The sequence below is a fragment of the Stegodyphus dumicola genome, chromosome 9, assembly GCF_044657685.1.
Source record: "Stegodyphus dumicola isolate Sdum_Otavi_A_Nest chromosome 9, ASM4465768v1".
In the NCBI taxonomy this organism is placed as follows: domain Eukaryota; kingdom Metazoa; phylum Arthropoda; class Arachnida; order Araneae; family Eresidae; genus Stegodyphus; species Stegodyphus dumicola.
This window is the reverse complement of record NC_140776.1, coordinates 75,600,286-75,622,500: the sequence shown is the minus strand read 5'-3', so window position 1 is coordinate 75,622,500 and position 22,215 is coordinate 75,600,286. Positions and strand designations below refer to the sequence as shown.

At 34.5% G+C, this 22,215-nt stretch overlaps 1 protein-coding gene across 1 annotated transcript in view; it reads right to left on the bottom strand.

Moving 5' to 3' along the window:
• Positions 1-22,215, bottom strand: part of Myo10A (unconventional myosin 10A) — a 388,389-nt gene that overhangs the window by 93,883 nt on the left and 272,291 nt on the right. The window contains exons 34-42 of the mRNA XM_035365884.2: positions 19,654-19,761; positions 18,242-18,568; positions 16,430-16,846; positions 15,688-15,920; positions 14,489-15,204; positions 10,714-10,883; positions 9,726-9,861; positions 7,838-7,959; positions 6,448-6,563 (exon numbers count right to left, since the gene is read on the bottom strand). Coding sequence (XP_035221775.1) covers positions 6,448-6,563; positions 7,838-7,959; positions 9,726-9,861; positions 10,714-10,883; positions 14,489-15,204; positions 15,688-15,920; positions 16,430-16,846; positions 18,242-18,568; positions 19,654-19,761 — 2,345 coding nt within the window. The remainder of the gene's footprint in view (positions 1-6,447; positions 6,564-7,837; positions 7,960-9,725; positions 9,862-10,713; positions 10,884-14,488; positions 15,205-15,687; positions 15,921-16,429; positions 16,847-18,241; positions 18,569-19,653; positions 19,762-22,215) is intronic.

The following is a 22,215-nucleotide window of genomic DNA, read 5'->3' as shown; positions in this document are numbered from 1 at the left end:
TATTAACTGTTAAACTCATACTTATCAAACAATGAACTGGCATTACATATGAAATAGCAATGTTATCTTCCAAAACAATCAAATTTACATATAATTAAAAAATTTCAGGTTTATTTCAGTGCTTTTATCAAACCATACAACAGTCCATTTTCTAATTAAAATTAGCACCAGAAAATTAGATTTAAAGAATTCAGAAAATTAGACCTAAAAGTAATACCAGAACATATCTGGTAAATAGATAGTAAAGAAAACGATACAATTTTAGGTTTACATAAGAAACTAAATTAGGAGTTTCTAAAAAGCAAGAGTGATGACATTCTCTTTCATATAAAGAAAAAGAAGAAAGCAAAATAAAATATATGCAAATCGGCAAAAATATATCCAAAGAATAACTTACATTCATAATAATAGAAGGCTGCCTAGAAATAATAACAAATGGAATTAATAATGGAGAAAGGTGCGCTGCTTTTGTAAAAATTCTATCACATTAGAATACTCACTAAAAATGGCGTCAATGACAAGTTGCATTGCGTATTCAGCCGCTTAGTCATAACATTGCTTAGATAACCGAATGCCATGGCCATCATGCTGGAGAACAACTTCACTATAGCCTCGAAAAGCATTTTGTTTACATTTTGATAAAAAGGATTTGCTTTTATATCCGAGGTGCGATGCAAAAAAAGTGAGTAAGACATGTAAGCGGTCCGAAAATTTTATCTTTCCTTATGACAGTTACAATGAGATAAAGTAGCTGTCAAAATGAGTCAGTGTACTTCAATTACCTTCTTTAGATGTCCGGATTACTGTGTAAGCATTTGGTGCGCATTTTTGAGCATTTGTGTTACTTTAAATCTTTTTTAATTTTCTGATAAGGAAATGTAAGAAAAACATTGCAGATGTGACACTTATAGGATAAAAAAACAATTAGGCTTACAAACGAGCAGTGACAAAAATTAGGAGGGCAAAATTAAAATTGACGTTTCGATACATGTATAAACGTTATGAAAAAATGTGCTATTCTTCTAATACACTAATACTAATGCTACACGTCACTAAATACAGAGATTTTTCAGGGCCCATCAACACTCACTTATTTTTGGAAGAGAAAAATAGAGCTGTAGATCGATTTGAAGGCTCACTAAAACCTAGGACCTTATACTTGGGTCATGACTGCTTAAGTGATAATCAGATCCTCTCCTCACATCACAGCCATAAAATGTCAGTTGAGGTTATTTGAAGTGTAATCGTTTAATTTACGCTGATCGTTGAAAGCAATTATTATTAAAAAGTAGAAATATGACTAAATTATTGGTTTCCGGTTTTGGATATTGTGTCTGCTTGACAGTATATTTAAAAATTCAATTCCTCATCTTCTCCATTAGGAACTGTCAGCAGTTAGTTTGATGGTAATAGATGAGGCAAATCATACTAAGATAATCTGGCCTAGAAGGGAATAATAACTATACGCATTCTGCATGCCTTCTAGGACCGCACTACATGCCCCCCTTTAAACACTCCATTTTAGGCAGGAGCTTCGGATTCGCAAAACTCGCCGAGAGAATGCAATATAATTAAATTACATCGCGCCACCCAAATCCCAGATGCGCGGAATAAAAAAAGAATTATATCTATCGGTAAGGTCAGATGTTAATAGAACTTACAACACTTGTTAATAGGGGCTTTTTACAAATTATATACATATGGTAGGTTGCAGCTTACACCTCTTTACCAGGCTTTCGCCTATTATATTAAGATTCTACTTCTGTGATGAAGTGTTCACTTTAACCATGATGGTTCTAATTCCTTTTGGTGCGATAGTAATCTGTGAATAGCGTTGTTGTAAGAGAAAGATTGCGTAGTTATATGAGAGATCTTTGTAGTTCTCAGTTCTTCTCTTCTAATGCCGCAAGCCCAGTTTACATTATTTTTCAAGAAGCGAATGCAGTATTATGGTAATTTCATGTGGTTAGAACACGTTTGTAAATAATAATTGTCAGATTTTAAGTTTCAGAGAGTGCTTTGTAGAAGATTGCATAGGTAAGTCTTCGTGTATCTTCGTTGTTCCACCTCTCCTGCTATTCTTCTAAGAATGCCGAATTCATGTAATTTTTTCTCGTCTCTTCTGAGAAAAGAGACTCCTCGTTTATGTCCTTTTTCAGATTTTTAATATTGTTTAGTTAATTTTTTTAATATTAGTTAATTATTAATATGTTTTAATTTTAAACTTAATTTAGTTAATTTTGCTCTTCATCTGCTCTTTCGCTGCCCCTGATTCCTTACGGCACCGAATCCTGTTTAGGAAAGTGGGGTGGGTGATCTTTAGCGTTGCTAACACTTCTCGTAGTGCATATATGTTGGTGGCTTTGAGTTTCTTTTATTAATTTCTTTAATCGCCTGTCCGAATAGAATACAGTCATCTCTGCGATTCTTTCCTCTGCCCCTAAGGCTGATTTGCGAAAAACATAAAACTCCGCTTGGAAAACGGAGCAGGATTGCTAAGTCTAAATTCTTTGTGGTAAACTTCAATGTTGTCTTTAAATATTACGTCGGCTGTCCCTGCGCGATTTTCTGATTTCGAACACTCCAATAAATATTTTTATCTTCTGGGGATGGAGCATAGGTGTTCCTCTCTTGCGCCGGGTGTAGACGTATTTGCTTGTTTGAACGCTGGACGTTTTTACTATGTAAAATTATTTTTTCTTTGCTCTTTCCATCTGAATCGTTCTGAAGGGGCCTGTAGATTCTGCATTCTGTCTTAGCGCCAAGAAAGACCAGAACCTGGGTTCATATCGCTCGATGAACCTCTTGCAAGCTCTAGGCAAAATTTATGAAAGAGCAATCGTCGGACGCCTTAGACACCATTTCCACAAAAGCAATATAATTAGCCGAAACCAGTTTGGATTCACGCCGAACAAATCAACGCTGCATGCGGTGAATGCTGCAGTTCAACAAATTCTCAAAAATAAGGCAGAAAAATTTCATTCAGCATTGCTTTGTCTGGATATTTGAAAAGCATTAGACTCTCTGTGGTGGCCAGCAGTACTCCAAACCCTTAGAGAGTCAAACTGCCCTCAAAATCTATTCTACTTAATGGAAACCTAATTTCGCTATGGAAGAAGTCCAATCATTCACAATAACAGAAAAATAAAAAAAATCCGGGAAAAGGCTAGCCGAGTCATACGACAGCCTTTGCAAACGACGCAGCATTCAAAATCAAAGGCCGTACAGTGGAAAATCTCAGGAAAAATGCAAATGAAAAACCTACAAATGTTCGATTCACTATGTAAAGCACAAAAACTAAAAATTAACAACAACAACGAAAATCCCCAAAAGTCATATTCCACATACCAGGTCAAAAAATCCTGAGATTTGAATTGAACAATGAAAGGGTCCAAGTGATCAAAAGCACCAAATACTTAGTCAAATACTTGATCAAAAACTGAGTTGGCTGGAACATCTCGAATATCTGAAATTGAAGTCTTCGAACAAAGCCAAAAACTTCCGCAAGCTACAGGGGCAAAGTTGGGGGCTAAACCTACAATCCAAAAAATCATCTTCTCGACAGTGATTGAAAGAATGATGACTTACGGAGCTGCTAGCAGAGCTCACCCCCTTAACACTAGGAAGGCCAAAAAAGCTGCAAGCGATACAACAACAATATCCATTCCTATTGGATATCTCAAGCTGCTAAAGGACAACTTCCAATGCAACACTTTATGCAATAACGGGTATTCCTGCTGTCTTCCTCAAGGTGGAAATAGAAGCGTACTTAAAATGCAGCTATCCCAAGAACACCCGTATAGCAAACACTCAGCTATACCTACAAATTTAACGCTCAAAATAGATGACCAACCATATAAAACCTCACGTGGCTCCAGAATATATATTGACGGCTCCAAAGATGAATCAAGTACCTGGTATGCATTCACATGCATAGGACAACACTCCAATGTTCTTACAGAAAGAAAATTCCTTCTACACAAGAACATCAGCATCTTCCAGACAGACTCATGGCCTTGTAAGGTATTTTTCCCGCCTTCTTAGCATGCCTTCGTGGTGTAGTGGTCGGCGAAGGCATTGCTCATTTTTCATCTCTCCTTTCAAAAAATATCTAATGTCTCTGCAGTGGCGCCCGAACTAAAAAGTGGTGAATGATGATTCTTCATCACCAGGATTTAATGACTGGGTCCCCTAAAGCAATAGTCTTCCTTTAAAAGGGGGAGTATATAAGGTATTTCTCTCGCTTTCTTAGCATACCTTCGTGGTGTAGTGGTCAGCCAGCTCGACGTGAATACGAGAAGTCCATTGTTCGAGTCCTGGCGAGGACATTGCTCATTTTTTATCTCTCCTGCTTTCAAAAAATACCTAATGTCTCTACAGGGCAATAAAAGAAGGTCTTAAACACGGTCTAAATTTCAATTTTAAAGAAATAAATTCTTCAGACTCACAATCTGCCATAAAAGCCCTAGCCAATCCTCGCACAAGCAGCATAATAAGGGAGAGAGGAAACCTATCTTCAGCCAACAGCAACAAAAAAAAAAAAAAAAAAAAAATTAAGCTTGAATAAAAGCACATGTCGGCTACTCAGGAAGTGAGAGGGCAGACCAGCTTGCCAAAGAAGCAGCAAAGGACCTCACCAGAGCCAAAGTTGATATACCATGGCCATCCTCTAACCTTAAAGCACTTATTAACTGGCTAATTTCAGGTCACAGCCCTTTCCCTACATATTTTTACGAAAGGAATATGTGCCTATCAGATAGCTGCCAATGTTGGGAAAGGGGTGACCCAAAACATTATATCTCCAACTGTCCACTGACAAGTGAGTGGCAGCTCAAAAGACCTAATACAGTCAAAAGTCGTTAATCCGGACTCGTCGGGACTTCGGCGATTCCGGATTATAGATCATCAGTTTAAATCTGGTGAGATGGCATGCAGAAATTACAAAATTAAAAATATGAAACCATAATTTATAAATAAAGAACAATTATGATCTGAAGGGTATCAAAATTTACAAAAAGAAAAAGCTTAATATTTATTTGTTTACTTTATTAAACATTTCTTTCATTGTAAGTTGCTTCGTTTCATGTGATAATACTTTCTCTTTAATTCTATTAAACAGATATAATTTCTTGTTTAGTTACAAAGTTCCGCTGTTCAAGTCCTATAATTGCTGTGTCGAGAATACCGACTAATTTGTCAATCGAAATTTTTTCATTTTCAATAACCTCTGTCACTTTCTTCACTATCGGAAGCGAATTATAATGACGAGGAACTTGTTTTAAATCATATCAAAGACGGAGCACATCGAGATGAAATACTACATTTGGTAAGGAATTATAAGCCAAATAAAATAAAAACATCTGCCCTGAAGATAAGGATAGTGCTGACAGATCAACTTCCAATTCATTACGCGCCGCGGCGTTCCCCCCGCCGAGCAGCGTGAAATTGATAAACAGATTTCGGGTTTCGAAACATACTTTCGCTTTAGATCCTTTACATATTAACAAATATATATCGTAAATTCTATTTGATATAATCGAAAACTTAAGCTTACTTTTATAAAATTGCTCCAACAGTCTGCAAAAAATAATAAGCCGGATCCAATTCGAAGATTAAGGAACAACGCAATCTGCAACATTAACTGAATTAGATAATTTTAGCTTAGCTTACACCGTCCGTTATACATTAAACGCGCATGCGTAAACGTTTTATGAGCATGCGCACAAGCATATTCGCAGCCGCACAGGTCTTACGCGCGCACGTAAACGCCTATGCGCATGCGTCAACGCGACGCATGCGCAGAAAGTTTGTAGCTTTTAGGTCCGGATTATAGATCATTCCGGATTATGGGTGTCCGAATTAACGACTTTTGACTGTATTGAGATCCTGCATTTAGGAAATTCCCCTACAAATACAAACATCTCAGAGCAATATTTTCAAGATAATGGAATTTCTTGCAAGTAGAGGCCCAGAATTATGCATCCCATCATGGGAAGTAATTACCAAATATATGTCTGTACGTATGACAACGAAAGTACTGAACAACAGCAAGCCATAAATAACCTCAGCTCCGCAGCCACACAAATTAAAAGACCATACACCAAATTAAAACACCAATACAAGGCATGCTATAATATGTGAACACAATGATCTGGCAATAAAAACATTTCCGCCTTTTTGTAAAAAAAAACCCTATTGTATAAACGAAGTATTTTTATTTATATCACAGTTTTCTACTGCCGTTTTAAACTATGAAATCCATGCAATCTGTGAATAAATAAAAGAAAGTGACCATGATGTAAGTCACCTAATTTTTATTCTTGTGTATCTGGATACAATATTAATGAAGTATTAATGCATTTGTATTTTGTAATTAAAATAGCTGAGCATATTTGCAAATTTTAAATGTAATACATGACAGTTCACATATATAATTAAAGAACTAACCTTATTGTGTCCAAAACTCTCAAGTAGTCGCATATAGCGTCACGTTCTCGTCTGACCAAGCGTACACCTGAATGAGACACACCTAGTAGCTGAACATTTGGCAGATTTCTACCTCCCTGAAAAAATTATGAGACTCATAAAAATTTTAAGCTTTCAGTTCACTTAATAACAATAAGCTTTTGAACCGTTATAACCGAACGTTGCTACGTCTAAATATTAAATCAAGAGAAAAGATAAATAGATGATTACAAAGAAAAGCTGCTGCAATAAATTCTTTAATAAAAGAGCAGCACATTAAAATTGAAAATTTTCACGTCACAAAATTTTAATCAGGGGAAAATAATCTACAATAAAACAAAGCATATACAGTGATATTGATTATCTTTAATTATTGCTTATGACACATACAAATTTATGTTTCTAAGGAATATGACGCTTCAAATAATATTTTTAAGTAGAGGAGAAAAAGGTTTCATTACAGCAATCAATTATTACTCAGCTTAATAATTAATTCTATTAATTATTAATTCTATAAGAGGAAATTTTATCTGTGAATAGGTTTAAATTATTCTGTGGAACCAAAGGATAAGGTATAAAGAACAATAGTGGCATGTATTACATCTTGTTAATTTCAGTCCCAGATCTTGATTATAATACCAAAATATGTAAATTTGCGAGTTTAGACAAGATTAGATATAAAAGATTTGCCAATATTTCGGTGTATATACATTATCAATGTTCTGTACAATGGACATGATACATATTTTACTCTGAAAAAAATACGAGATCTAATTATGGTCTTATATGCAGTCGCACTGAAGAGTTTACAGGCTGTTAAGTAAAGCTGAAGAATATTTGTAACATTTTGTATCAGCAAATATTGTAATGATGTATTACAAAAATGTCATGTATGTATCTTTTATTTCCTATAGCATGTAACTTAAAATGTGGTCTTGTATTTCCAAATTATAGTCATTTTTCAGAAAACGTCAAGAAATGTAAAAATGTAATAGCTACAAACTGGATAGTACTCTTATCAAACTTATGTCTACGAAAAATATTTAGGCAAACAAACACGGATTTCTACGGGCAATTAATAAGCCCCATAGATTAAGACACAATAACACGCCGAACAAATACTAATTCAGAAGTCACACGCCGAACAAATACTAATTCAGAAGTCACACGCCGAACAAATACTAATTCAGAAGTCAATTTTCACAGTGAAAATTTTGGAAATATAACTCTGATTTTTGTTATTTGACTTCTGAATTAAGCCCCATAGATATTGGACAAAAGCATGTAGATTGTAAATTATACGAGAAAAAGAAGCGATACATGAGTTTTATCTAAACTATTCATAAAATAATAGCAAATAAATGTTACTCACAGATATGGGAAAAAGCCTGGAGAAATAATTGGGGAACTCTTTGGCGACATCTATGACATTCCTCTTCATTGTCAGCTTTATAGTATTTGAATGAAGAGTGGATGGCGTCACACCATACCCGTCTGCAAAATAATTTTACAACATATGTCACAAACAACATTATGTCGTTTCTATCTAAATTGTGTTTCAAATAAAATATTACGGTATTCTTTAAATAACAGCTCGTCATTTATAATGTCTTCAAAATTAAAATGATTAATAAGGGAAAAATAGGAAATGAAATTACTCGACTCGAAATGTATCAAGTCAAAATCTGAAGAACGTCACTTCTTTTCTTAAAAGATAATCTTTAGAAAATAGAAAAGATTAGAAACAAAGAGCTATTTCAAACAGATTTTTAAAACTTCCATATCGTGGACGAAGTGCATTTTAAGCGTTCATGTAGTTAAGATTCTACGAAATGGAAATTTGTACATGTACATTACATCTAAACCATCCTTTCAACTGGATTTTAGAGTGCTGAAAGTTAAGTACTTATGTACATAAGCACGTTTGAGCGCGTTTATGTGAGATAAAATCTTAGTTTTAATTATAGCCACAACAACAAAACCATAAGGAGAAGGCAGTGAGCAGCTTCTATTGGCCAAAAAGACTGGAGCCCCCAGGGCGAAGTCCAAGGGAAGAAGTTTGTCTTTGCCCATTGCCTGCAGATCTTAGCTAAGCATAATGAAGTAAACTTAATATGGCGTATTCCACCTACGCACCAATGGTACACAGGAACATTCCCTGACTCCCTACTGGAAATCAAATATGATCGTGGCTCCCAGACTGCTCTGGCTAGACTAACAAGTGGTCATCTTAAATGTCTTTCCTTTGATAGTGGCAGAGAAATCCACCCCGCTTGTAGAAAATGCTGTGACCATCCAGCTTCACCGGATCACATACTGGGTTGCATCGGACTTTCTAAGGAGGACTTAACACCCAATCCCCTCACTGTTATTGATTTTTTTGATAATCAGCAACCTTCTGGAGCTGATCTGACATATGTCAGATTTTTCGAGGATAAGCAACAACATAGCCACTGCAGAGTTTCTTTTAATTTTATCATTTTTCTCTTCCTGTTCTAAAAATAGTAACATACCTTTAATATTTACTTCTAATATGCTACTATTACATTCCTACGTCGGTTTTCACGTACCAAATGTTGCTTCCGGAACCTTACGTCACATTCCGGACGCACAAACTTACGTACTGGAGAATATCTTCGTCTGGAGAAAAATCCTAGAAGTCATCAATTGATTTCTAACCTTTTAAGCTAAATCTGTTTGTTCCACATGCTGGCATTTTCTACCGGTGTGCGATCAATTTTGCTTGCTGCTGAAATTGGGTACACATTTAATCATACTATTAAAGTAAATCTTATTCTTTTTCTGCATTTCTTTATGTTTTAATTTAAATAAACACATCAGTTATTTGACTAGCATGTAATCCGAGATTATACCAATATGCGTAACAGGATAGGTATATCGTAAAAATCAAAAGCAACAAAAAATTTGTGTAGATAATATAAATAATGGTAATTTGAAGAAATACAAGAAAAGAACAAATTATAAAAATGAGGAGGGATGGAGCAAGGCTAGAATTCACAAGACAAGAAATTAATTGCTTCTTTTTCATCAGGCCGACGCTAAAAGCAAAACATAGCAAGTGAAAGAAATATGAATTAAAAAGTAAAGTATCAGGGAAAAAAGAAAATCAAATACTTGAAATTATACTAAAATTACAATATATATCTATAACTATATTACAAGTATATAGCCTAGCCCTTAAGTTATTATCCTTAATGATGCAAAAGACATTACATTTGAAGAGCCAGAAATCAAGTTACCTATGAGTTGTTGTAATTTTCTCTTCTCTTCCCTGTTCATGCGAATACAGGCCGAGGAAGAGACATCTTTTACAACTTGACAAAATACCAAATGTAACGCTACAGGATTATCCAGTTTTTCCGATGGAGAGAACACCTAAAAGTAATAAAAATTGATAAATATACACTTCTATCAAAATATTACTTCGAAGACATCAACTCGCAAATAGCCTATTTATGACTTCAAAATTGTTTTTCATACAAGATTTACCCTAAAAAAATAGTGCTTAATGTTCTTTTGAAGAACAATAGGAAGGCTTTATGTTGTTATTATATCTAGATACAGCGCAGTCAGTCTCTATAGATACGCTAGAGCTTTCTTAGTCAAATCAAGAATGCTGATGAATTTCCTCATACAATATTTATTTTATGAGTGTAAAGCATATACTCTTTTTCATGTGTGTTAAAACTGAATTAAACATTCTCTTTCAAAGACAGTTAAAAAAAGGCTCCTTCCGTGGCCCTTTATGAAGGCTATGTCTAAATCTACTGATTGCGTAAAACCATATTTACAGCATAAAGATTCAAAATTATATGTGTCTGAAGAAAGGAATCATTGCAGTTAATTCCAGGTATTGTGAACAGATGTTCTGTCCAGAGTTGAATCATGTGTGGATATTATTTTAAGGTGGAGTGTTATTGATGCTGCACACACAGAAACATTGCAATGCTTTTTAGAATCTATGTTATTTAATAACTTCAATAAAAAATTTCCGAATATATTGCATGTATAAGTTTATCCCACACTCCATTGTTATGCTTTAGAATCTTCTGTATTGAATAACTTTAAATTTGTGCATAATAAGAGAAGAATAAAATAGCAATCAATGAGGTGATATTTATGAATTTATTAATTAAAACCATTTTATGATACAAGAATATAAGTATGCCCTTTTTATAGCTATGATATGAGCTTCTCCATTGTTTTATAAAGTGAACATCTCCTTACTTCTTTTCTAACCCTGAGAGTCCAAGAAACTTTTGTATAGGTAAATGAAGCTGCTGTGCTCGGCGGGAACAGTTTAGTTTTAATACTCTCTAATGTTCTCTGCTCTGGAGTATCCATTACAGTGGGTGGTGCCGTGTCAATAGGTTTCAAAAATTCAGAACTCTCCTCAACTGAAAATATGAAAAGCAAAAATGAGTCATTAAACATTAATTACAGTATAGTATTTTAATAGTATTTGATTATTGTATTATGCAGCGTATAAATTAATTATCAATAATAATCTTGGCGAAATAAATGTAATAAAAATGTTGGATCTGAAGCTGAACAACATAAACGCTTTTTTAAATTATTAGCGGTACATTTTTTTCCAAAATTTAAGAAAAATTGCAAAAATAGCGATAACGTTTTAAAAAAATAAGCCAATCCGTATAAAATTTTAATATGTTATCAAATAAGAATTGTTGAATAAATTTGCAGCATGCAAATTATTGGCGCTGCAATCGAAATAAGTCATCTCAGAGGAACATAAAATTGCATGCTTCAAAGAATGCTTGCAACTTCCGCTGTGATTCGAGTCTGGGATAGCCAATTTGTAACAATGACCTCCAAGCGTCATTTGCCTGAAGAACTGCGATGGAGAGTTACTAGGGGACTAATCGGTCAAAGAACAGACAGAACCAGACAGAAGTGGCCAGATGGCTAAATGTGAGATCTGTAATTCATAGACCTTTGAAGGTAGAAGTTTTGGCAGCAATTTTAAGCACAGATTCGGCATCCAGGAGGTTCAGCCAAAGTTTCGCTTGGTTTAGTTTACGTGATTACAGCACAGCCTTAAGGGCTATCTGTCTAAGGTAAGGGATGCCTCCGTAGAGGACTTTCTAAGGGAAACTGGCTCATATACACCTTACACATGAGGAGAAGAACGAAAACGTCCGTTCAGCCAACCCGTTCGCGCGATTTGAACCTCGGACCGAACTACCAGTGTTTAGCGACTTTACCGCTCGGCCGCTAGTGGGCGGTTCAACCAACCTCTACGACATGCGCCGATGACCGATGTTTGTTGTTACGCGCACGAAGGAATAAACCTTAACTCCGATCCTCCTTTGCTACAACCAAGGAAAGTTAATATAAACGTCAACTGTGCACAGAAAGTCTTCACGAAGAAGGTATGTACGCGAGGTGACCAGCCATTTGCGTTCACGTCACACCATAAAAGGAAACTTTTGAGGTAGGCACGTCAACATGTCTACTGGATAGCTGTTCAATGGAGGACTGTTCTCTTTACAGATGCGTACAGGTTTAGCTTTTAGAGCTATAGTAGACATTATTTGATATGAACCTAGAACCCGTTATTATCCATCAAACATCAGTGAAAGAGATGCATACGGAAAAGGCAGTGCCTGTGTTTGGTGTGGTATCTCTTTGGCTGGACGCACAGACCTCCATGTCATTCCACGTGAAATGATAAATGCTCAGGCCTATAGAAATCACATCCGTGATGCTTATGTGTGCCATTATGCCTGGGCAATAAGTGATAATTTTCTGTTACACGACTATCCCGCTAGACCTTACAGGGCTCGCATTATGTTCAGCAGCAGAACAATTCAGCGCATGGAGTGGCCAGCTCGATCACAGGACCCGAAACCTATCGAGCATGTTTGAGATGCATTAGGAATACGTATAGCTGCTCTCAATCCTCCTCTTCAGATCCTTGCCACTCTTGCAAGAGCAATGGCTCTCGCTTCCTACGGAATTGATAGACTGCATAACTGACAGCATCGCACATCTTTGTATGTGTTGTATTGCTTCTAAGGGAGATCATATTCCATACTGAAGGTAATTTTCCCTTATCAAACTGACACATCCGATTGGTTCATTTTATACATATGCTAATTTCTATAACGCTGTGTGTCGTATACTGTGGGTCAGTTTCCTTAAATTCTACGTGTAACTTTTTGAGTAATCGTCATTTTTTTGATTTTTTCTCAATTAATGATAACCAGCGTTTTGTTGTTAAAACGATAGCACTTTTCTTAACAAATTTATAATGAAATGCTTGAAGTCATGATTTCCTCTAATAAAGATGAGGAAGAAATTTAATTGCAACACTAAACTTCTTCTTCTCAAAAACTAGTTTCAGTATTATTACTTTTATAGACCATAGGATTTAACTCATTAGTAAGAATACTTCAAAAATTCCCACTTAATATATGGCACTACAAAAAATTTGTATTGCATACTTCTGAGTATTTAAAAATTGTTGGTTTGTGATATACGTATCAATATTTACATTTATAAAAATTAAATATGTTCAGACTGGCGTTTCTTTTTTAAAAATGACTCTTCACATTTTAAGAAAAAAAAAATGGATTGGATCTCTCCCCTTAATCCGAGAAGATAAATTCTACGAAAGAAGATATATTCATATTTTCATCTTCAGTAGTATTGAGGAATGTGACATTTTGAAGGAAGTTTCACTCACAACTTTTTTGAACATTTTTAGCAGTAGAAAAGTTGAAAAATGATCGAAAAATAAAAAGCTTAAGGGGAACAGATTTATTAATTTGTATTTTTCTTTGTGAGATTCGTGTTTCTTTAAGCTCGGTGCGTATTGAATCATAACAACAAAGACATTAAAACTTTCAAAGGCTTAAAATCTAGTGCGCGACCTTTAGCAGTGAAATAATAAATTTCATTTGCAGAAGTTAAAATACCTTGGACTTTGAATCTATGGACAGTCTGGGGAAATTCATAATTAACAAGAGGAGAAAATGTGCAAACTGACGTCAAAACTGTTAATATAGAAATGCTTTTCACAAAAACGGCAATTTCATTGACTTATATATAAAAAAAAAACCCCTCAAAATTTCCTTTTTAAAGCAAGTGTTTAAAACTATTTCACAGTGTTCTGCACAAAACTGCCGCGAAGATTAACAAAATTAAGGAAACAGAAGATTTCTCAACCAATTAAAATTTTATTATATTTTTAAAAATAATTATGTATTAAATGATTTGATGATGTGCAGAGCAAGCAATGTGATAAATTGCCGAATATGATCCTTAACTAAGAAATTAAAGCACCATATTGGGCTAGCACCCGTTTCTGGATTTATCAGAGTCTTGATTGGAGCATTCAAATCACAGCTACTTTCAATTCCATCGTGCAGAAAATTAATTTCATTCATTTCTTAATGATAGCTGCTTAGTCGTAGGACTATAGAAGTCTTTATTTCCTTCAAAATATACTCAGATAAGTCTGCTTTTTACTGTTGTTAAAGAAATTTTGGATAATATGATTCCAAACGGAGCCAAGTCGTTCCATGATATTTATAACGATTGATGCAAAACCGGGAAAAAATATGGTGATGAATAGTTAAAAAATGACAATATATAAAATTCAATAACTTGCTTTATTCCCCTCCCCCCAAAAAAACTTAGTTAATGTTATAATTAGGTCAGAGAATTGTTAAATCTGCTGTTTTCAGAGTAATGGCTCATCTGGAAGCGATATAGAAAGCGAAACACGCTTACTATTATTATTATTAGATTATATATCATCATAACTATTACTTTCTAATATGAAACAGATTTTTTGTCGTGTGTTGGATGAGAGAGAATAGCGGGTAATCAGGATTATATTGTATTATTTAAGTAACCTTTAAATATAAGTAACGTTTTAGTTAAGAAAAATTTTAGTTTAAGTTTAGTTAGTTAGAAAAATTTTAGTGAAATTACGTTTATTTAAAAAGTACATAATTCATAAAAATTTCCTTACATTCGATTTTGTCCGAAGACAATCTATCATGTAACACTTTTTGTGGTGATATAGGTGCAGGTGGTTCCCTGTGCTTTGGTGCAACTATAGTGCTTGGAGCATAATAACTAGAGGACGCTGTTATGGACGGGGCATGATGTTGCAATCTGCTACCAAGAGGTCCAACGGGAGCAGGAGGATGACCTCTAGATCCTCCATACATTCGCATATCATCTCTGTACCCTGTCCTAGAGGAACTAGCGAGACTTTCCTCATACATGATGCTTCTAGACGAGTTCTGGCTAGAATGATCAGTGATGAGTGAAGAGTGAGGTCCAAAGTATTTTGAAGATGGGCCTGAGAGATATTCTGCAGCTTGTTGACTACTGCTTCGGGAGGGTAAAACAGCACTCATGGGATGACCAAGCTCTTCCCTCAACTCCCTTATCTCTCTACTCGCTCTTTCCATTCTCTGCACTTGAGATTTGACAAGATTTTCAACAACAAATTGTTGAGGTTCGTCTCTAGTACCTCGTATCCGATAATCTGGAGCAGGTGGTAGATCGGGATCATAAGGCAGTTCCTGGTATCTTTCGGTTCGCGTACGTGGAGAACCATCCATATAATCGCCGCTTCCTCGAAGCTTTTGTTCCAATAACACCTTGCGACTTTCACATAATTTTTTAACGCCTTGTTGATCCTGTTGAGATTCTTCCACCATTGGATATACTTTGGCCCTACAAAATAAAATAAAGTACATAATTATTTAACGAGAATATCGAGAATTTGGATACATGACATATGTTGAAGCTATCCAGCTACAGAAATGAAGTTAATAGCAATGAACACTTAAGAAATTTTTATAAGAAATTGAGACTTCTCTTTATTTAAAAATATTTAACAAGAGTATTAGATCAGACAAAATAAACTTTATTTTACTTGCCAAGTAATAACCAAATATATGAGAAAAGATGTAAAAATCATCTAAAGTCATACATTTGGTCGTGTATGTGTACAAATTCAAAATTTTGATATTTTTCTCTTTTTTACAGTACTACGCATTATGTATACAAAAGCAGTCAGTTGCATAACTACATATAGGAAGGTAGCTGAAATTTTAAAACTACATGTATATAAATGTATGTATTATTGAATCAAACGAAACCAAAAATTAGGAATGAAAACGAAAATTTTATGAATTATGTTAGGTATATATGTACCTGGGTTCTTTCTTGTTAGATGACCTTACGCTGTGGTCCATGGTGAGTTGCTCAAGTTTGGCCTTCATTTCCGAACTGATTCTTAATTTTCCTATGCTTCCAGGCAGTGGTTTCTCATTACCTTCAAACGCTCTGATAATATCTGTGTCTTCTTCTTTTAGTTCTTCTAAACTACGACTCTTTTTAATACGCTCTTGACTGGATTGTTGTTGTAGCTGCTGCTGATGTGTTTGCTGCAGAAAAGGAATTTGTCTTACGTAATTGTGAAGTTTTATTATTCAAATAACAATAACTTAAAAGTAATTTTCTTAGAGAAAGGAAAGAATAAATTAGCAGCAGTGGTTAGATAATTTTTTAAAAAATGTCGTTCAATATATTTTTTCTCCAATGGTGGACTCTAGCCGTTTATAGGCATCGGCCAATATTGAGGCCGGAAGCAGTAGTCTCTTTATTATGAAGGCACCTAATAAGTAGGCCACTGTTGCCTCCTGTGAAGGGACAGACAAATTACATGCATGCCTTCTCCGGGATTCGAGCTCGGGCGTTTGGATACGGCAATCAAAATCACTAAATACTTTCCCGGCTAGGCGGTATGCATTTCAATATAATGAAGGAAACCTTACTTTTTTTCCAGACAAATACTGTATTTACTATATATGGCAGAGATATTTGCATTACCGTTATGATAACTTAAAACACGCTCAAAAAGGAAAATAGATAGAAAACACAGAAACAAAGTTACCTGAGTAACAGGTGTAGAGCTATCTATACCAGAAGATCCAAAGGACAATGTGCTTTCCATGCCTGAAATCTCGGGAAAATCTGCACTCTCTGCTGACTCAGCTCCAGATCGATCTTTCTTTTGCTTGGCTTGTTTGAACTCGAGGAAACTTACCGGCGGAGCCCCATCATCTCGAGGCGGCGGCCAGCGCCACTTGCCGATTCGCACTGTTTTCGCACGACCGTACATATCTTGATATTTTGCTTGACTGTCAGGAGACATTGGCGGTGGGGGTGGAGGTGGTGGTGGAGGTGGAGGAGGAGGTGGTGGTGGCACTCCGATCATTCTTTGCTGCACTTGAGATCGAGGAGCAGATTGAGGGGTAGTTTCACTACCCCCCGCTTTGCTTCGAAGTTCACTCAACACATCACTGAACACCTGAAATGATCAAAAATAATAAGTATTTCTGCAATAACTGCTAAAATAAATTAAAACATGCAAACTTCCATGATCAGTTAATATAAAAGCAGAAATGAGCGTGAAAGGCATAGTTTTGGAGCCATTATTTGAATTATTCTTTAAAAAGCTCCTCTTAAACGTTAAATGCATTTGAGTGACAAAATGAAGCAAAAGAAATCGTGTAAATATTCGCGCAAATGACAAGAGCGTAATGCTTTACAAACAGGGTTGTCCCTTGACATTGTTAGCGACTAGCAGAATCTCTACCATTCCCAAATTCTGCCTTCCGGGAAGCATGCACTGGTTGCTGTTGACCGATTAGCGGCTAACGGCCAGATCTGATGCGATCTTTAAGTCGTGGCTTCGGCCTTACCTACCATACATTATAATATGAAGGTACTGTTTTAAGGAACTTCGCTGACTTAAAGGTATTCTCTCAATCAAAAAAAAAAAAAAGAAAAAAAAAAAAAAAAAAAAAGAAAAAAGAAGGAAAAAAAAAAAAAATATGCATTGAAGAAAAAGGTCAGCTTTTGAAAGTGAACGGGACGGAAGTAATAAAATAAATAACATACGTAGCAGAATACCAACATGCACTTTAGATATAAACTTGAAAAGAATTAAAGGAAATACAAAAAGAAATTAGGGTATTCTTACGTAAACATCAAAATTCATACATAGCAAAACAAATCAAGCATGGAACTTGACGGAAATAATCATCGAAGAAATTCGAACTAACGAAGCTTAAAGTTCTGTATGTGGGGAAGTGACATAAAGAGAATTCATTTTATTCGGGTTTCAGGGAAAGAAGGAAACAAAATCTTTTTTTCCAGAGAATCTATGAAAAGTTTAATTAAAAGTTTCAAAGAGAAAATTTAAAAAAAAAGTTATTTTTATAGCGGAAATAAAATTTTTAAAATTTTTATATTTTTTATTATTATCAGTTTTATTAATTATCATTCCTATAACTTCCATATGAATAAAAACGGGGAAACTTTCTGATCATAAGGAATTTAAGATAAATGTCAAGTAAACTGCAAAAATAGCTCATTAAATTTGAACATGGATACATTTTCTCCGAAAATAGAGAAAAATTGTTATTATCTAGGCTGTTTTCTTTATTTTTCTTAATTTTTTTATTCAAAAATTTATCGGTAATTTTAAAATTTATTTTCTTTAGCTGAAGCTAAATAAAGGCTGAATTTAAAATATTTAAAACTGCAAACTCTTTTAAAAATTTTAAAGAACTAGAAAAAAAAAAAAAAAAAAAAAAAAAAAAAAAAAAAAAAACAAAACTCTAATCTAAATCAAGTATTTTCACTTTTAATAATAGCACACAAGACCGACATAGGCAGATTACGATGGAATTTTACTTACTTCGTGCGGCAAATTTGGCTTGGGGAAGACAGTCTTCTGGACTGGTGAAGACGGTCTTTGTCCAGTCTTGACTGGTAAAGAGGGTAAAGTTCCATCTATGCCTCCATCCTTATGTGGAGAAAATATAGATGCCTGTTGGAAAGAGAGGCTGGAAAAGTCTTGAGAACCTAGCGTCGGAGTTGTTTGCAAGAGAGTAGGAGGTAAGCTCGTAGAAGTTATGATTGGTGGCAAAGGGGCCAAGGGTGGAGAGAGAGCTCCACCGAATTGAAGGGATGGAGCTTCAGCAAGCAGAGATGGCCCCACAGCTGCAGGTGATGCGGGACTCATCTAAGATAAGAAAATAATTTCTGTTTCTTAGAAGATATTCGATAATTAAACATGCATACATTTATTATACATACTATATTTGGAAACATAATTAATTATATAATTTAAAATGTTTAATTGTAACATTTTTCTAACATATGTATATATGAGGGGTAAAAATCAATATACAAATATCACTCTTTTTCTAAAGAATCATAACGAAACTTAGGGAATTTATATCGCTTAACTTTTTAAAGCAAAATATAACGAACTGCATCATTTAATTAAATAATTTGTTACACTTCCAATAATTCCTTTTTTAACTTTATATCTCACTGAATTATTAGTTGATTATTTTCGAGTTAAAATGTTTGATCGGAAAGTAACGATAAGACAATCTCTTTATTCTTAGCTATTTAGGTACATTATTTGAAGCAAGATTTATTAATTATTTAAGGTGATTAAATATTCTAAATTTTTAAAATTATTACAAATTGCATATTTTAAAGGCACAAAAGCTATTTTTGAATACTGATTATTATACAGGAAAATATGAAGCATTTGACTGACAGCTTGGAGAATTTTGAACATTAAAAAATGCTCAATTCTATAAAAATGGAATTTAGAGAATGGTTTTAAAATTAAAGCTCCTAATTTCTACATTTCCTTACAAACTTTATTCTGGAAATGGTCTTGCATGTAAAATATGAAACTTGATTGATTAAAATATTGGGGGAAAAGGAAGAAAAATAAAAAATATTGAAAAATGGTGTATCATAGTAGGAAATGCATGCATATTGCTTATAAACATATACATAACACATGCGTAACAGGCTTAAACATCTAAGAAAACAACATTGTATGGTTTAAATTAAAGAATTTTTGTCAACTGCAAAAGTATAAAGAATGCATGGAGGTATTAAGAAAATATTCCATACATAAATAATTATAAAATTTATTAGTGTGGCTGAAGATTCAAATGCAGTTTCAAACTGTGCAACTAATGTGATTACACAGTTAGAATTTTCAAGTTATTTTAAATATTCAACCTACAAAGTTTATGTGAAAAACAAGTATTCGTTCACTGTATACAAAAGAATACTCACCGAGCTATTCTGCAGAAGATGCTGCAGTGCCTGATTTTGTTGCATCAGATGCTGCTGAATTTGAAGATTTTGTTGAACAGCAGATGCCAAGAAAGCTCGCTGCTGCAACTGTAAATAAGATTGAAATATTTCTGTTTAGTCGCTCATTTATCTGGTAGCAAATGAAATGGAAACAGTCTGTGCACCACACAAAATACTTAAATTTAAGCAATGGCAAAATAAGTGCTGTACGTGAGAATGTAGAAAATTTTCAAGATTTAAACTGGGAAGAGATCAATTGTGCCCTCCCTGGAATCGAAACCACGGATCTTCAATATACTAGCTAGAAGTGTTAACCATTTACACCATGAAAGTATGTGTGAAGCAATGCGTTAATTCTCGACAAAAATATTCTTTCTTATCAGCTTCACTAATTTCAGTAGCTGGTTCACAAGCATAGCAAGTCTGATATTTCACAAGCCACATTTAGAGTCCAGATTCAAATGAAAGATCACTAGCTTCATTTGCATGCAAACAAGAAAGTCTATTTCTAAAATATTTTTTAGCTTCACCAGCAATGTTTTTTTTTTTATGTCGTATCGGTTTTGTTTTCTTTCGTTGAACATTTTATTACCCTAGAAGCTGAATACCTATTGAAAAAGGAAACGCCAGTTTTGTTAAAATCGGTAAATAACGGCACGATTTTCGAAAAGGATTTTAAATGTGTTACGGTAAAATATTTAAATCATGCATTTTTTTTACCAATATCGCACTGTCAGATTTTCTCCAGCGTTCTGTCGTGTTCGTCAGAGTAACTGGCAGCTATTCTAACTGAAGTGTGTATACAAATGATGCCGCACCGACTATTTAACAGAATCACCAGAGAGGTGACAGATGACGGAAAGTGAAACTTCTTGACGGCTGCCAGAAGTTAGCAGGAATTACCACTACTTCCATCAGAAGTATATTGCAAAAATTTTGAACTTCGATTTACAACAAATAGCCAAGTATAAGTTAGATTACTTAAAAAAAAAAGTACGCTTCCCGGCTTCAGTGGTGCAAGTGACATTTTTCTTCTTAGAGTTCTGTTTACAAGTTTCTCACAACTTCAGGTTACCCTCAATAAATGGATACTAGGTACCGTTCCTGGGCAACTGAAAACAGAAAAAAAGCACCTTTTCATAAAACTAGAAGAAATGCTAAAGCGCTTTCTTCGTATAGACCGAGGTTTCTTAAACTGTGGGTCGCGGGACCTGCAGCAGGGGGGCCGTCAAAAATTTATACAGTTTTGATATTTCTTTAACCTATTATAATAATTTTACAATTACCAAATATTTTTACACAATGTATCTGAAAATAGATAAAGGTAAGACAATGCAGACAAAGAAAAAACGAAAACGTTTCGACGCATTCTTTTTATAATATAAACTTTCATTTTTCTTCTTTTGCACGTGACGCTGTCATTTCGTCTGTTACTTATTTAAAATTTTCATATTGTTCTATGTCTTAAAATTAGAAATTAAAGTTAATGACCTAAAACTGCAACAGTATATTACAGTGAAAAAATTGGCAGTTTCACTTACGCGTGTGTCGGATTTGCACAATACTTATGGGGTCCCACAAAATTTTTGTAAATATTATGGGGTCCTGGAGATCGTGAAACTCTGGGGGTCCTGGAAACCCTGGTATAGACCATTACCATTCACTAAAAATTTATTGAACATAATTAATCAAAGGAAGTTTACTTTGTGAACCATAAAAATGTTTATGCAAAATTTTTAGTGTGAGTTTAGAGAAGAATTCACCGTAAAATGTTCAATGTAAAATGTATTTTGCCATTAGTCACAATCAAGCAAATGCTAAATAAACTGTTCTAGTTTTATTAGATATACAAAGAGCATTACCTTCGGCGATTCTTGGGTGATAATCATAGACAGAAAGAGAATTAACAAACAATCTAACCATAATGTTCCGCTGAATTCTATCTCGGCCATATAATATGGAACATAGTGGATAATACAGCGTTAGAAAGACTTCACAATGGGAACACTGCCATTTAATCAAAAGCATATACTACGATTTTCATGTAATAGTCGGAGGAAACTCAAGAAACAATTTGGAAAAATCGAATGTTCTGACAGTTATGCAAAAATGATGCGTTAGGCATAGACTACTATTACAGCATATTAAGAAAACAGCTATCATAATTGGAAAAACTAAGAAACTGCTACAAAACACTGTTAAAATTATTAAGTCAGATACTTAAAATTACCACTTCCTTAAAATATCTAGATTACTGATCATACATTTGAGCTACTTAAGTGACACGACGATAATAATTTAAAATAAGCTTCTCAAAATAACATCCAAATCTTGAAGAATTCGATCCGCCTCCATGTATGACTGGTATAACTCAATGATGGCACTTACGTACCTCGCGGCATCAGCTTGCGGTCAGTAGTTTAGATTTCATATGGTTAATAAACTTCTGAGTATACACAGAAGTTCAGCACTGTTAAGAGCAAGAGTATCTAAAACCATTGCAACACAGGTACTTTTGAGCTTAGCATGAATTCCTTTTAA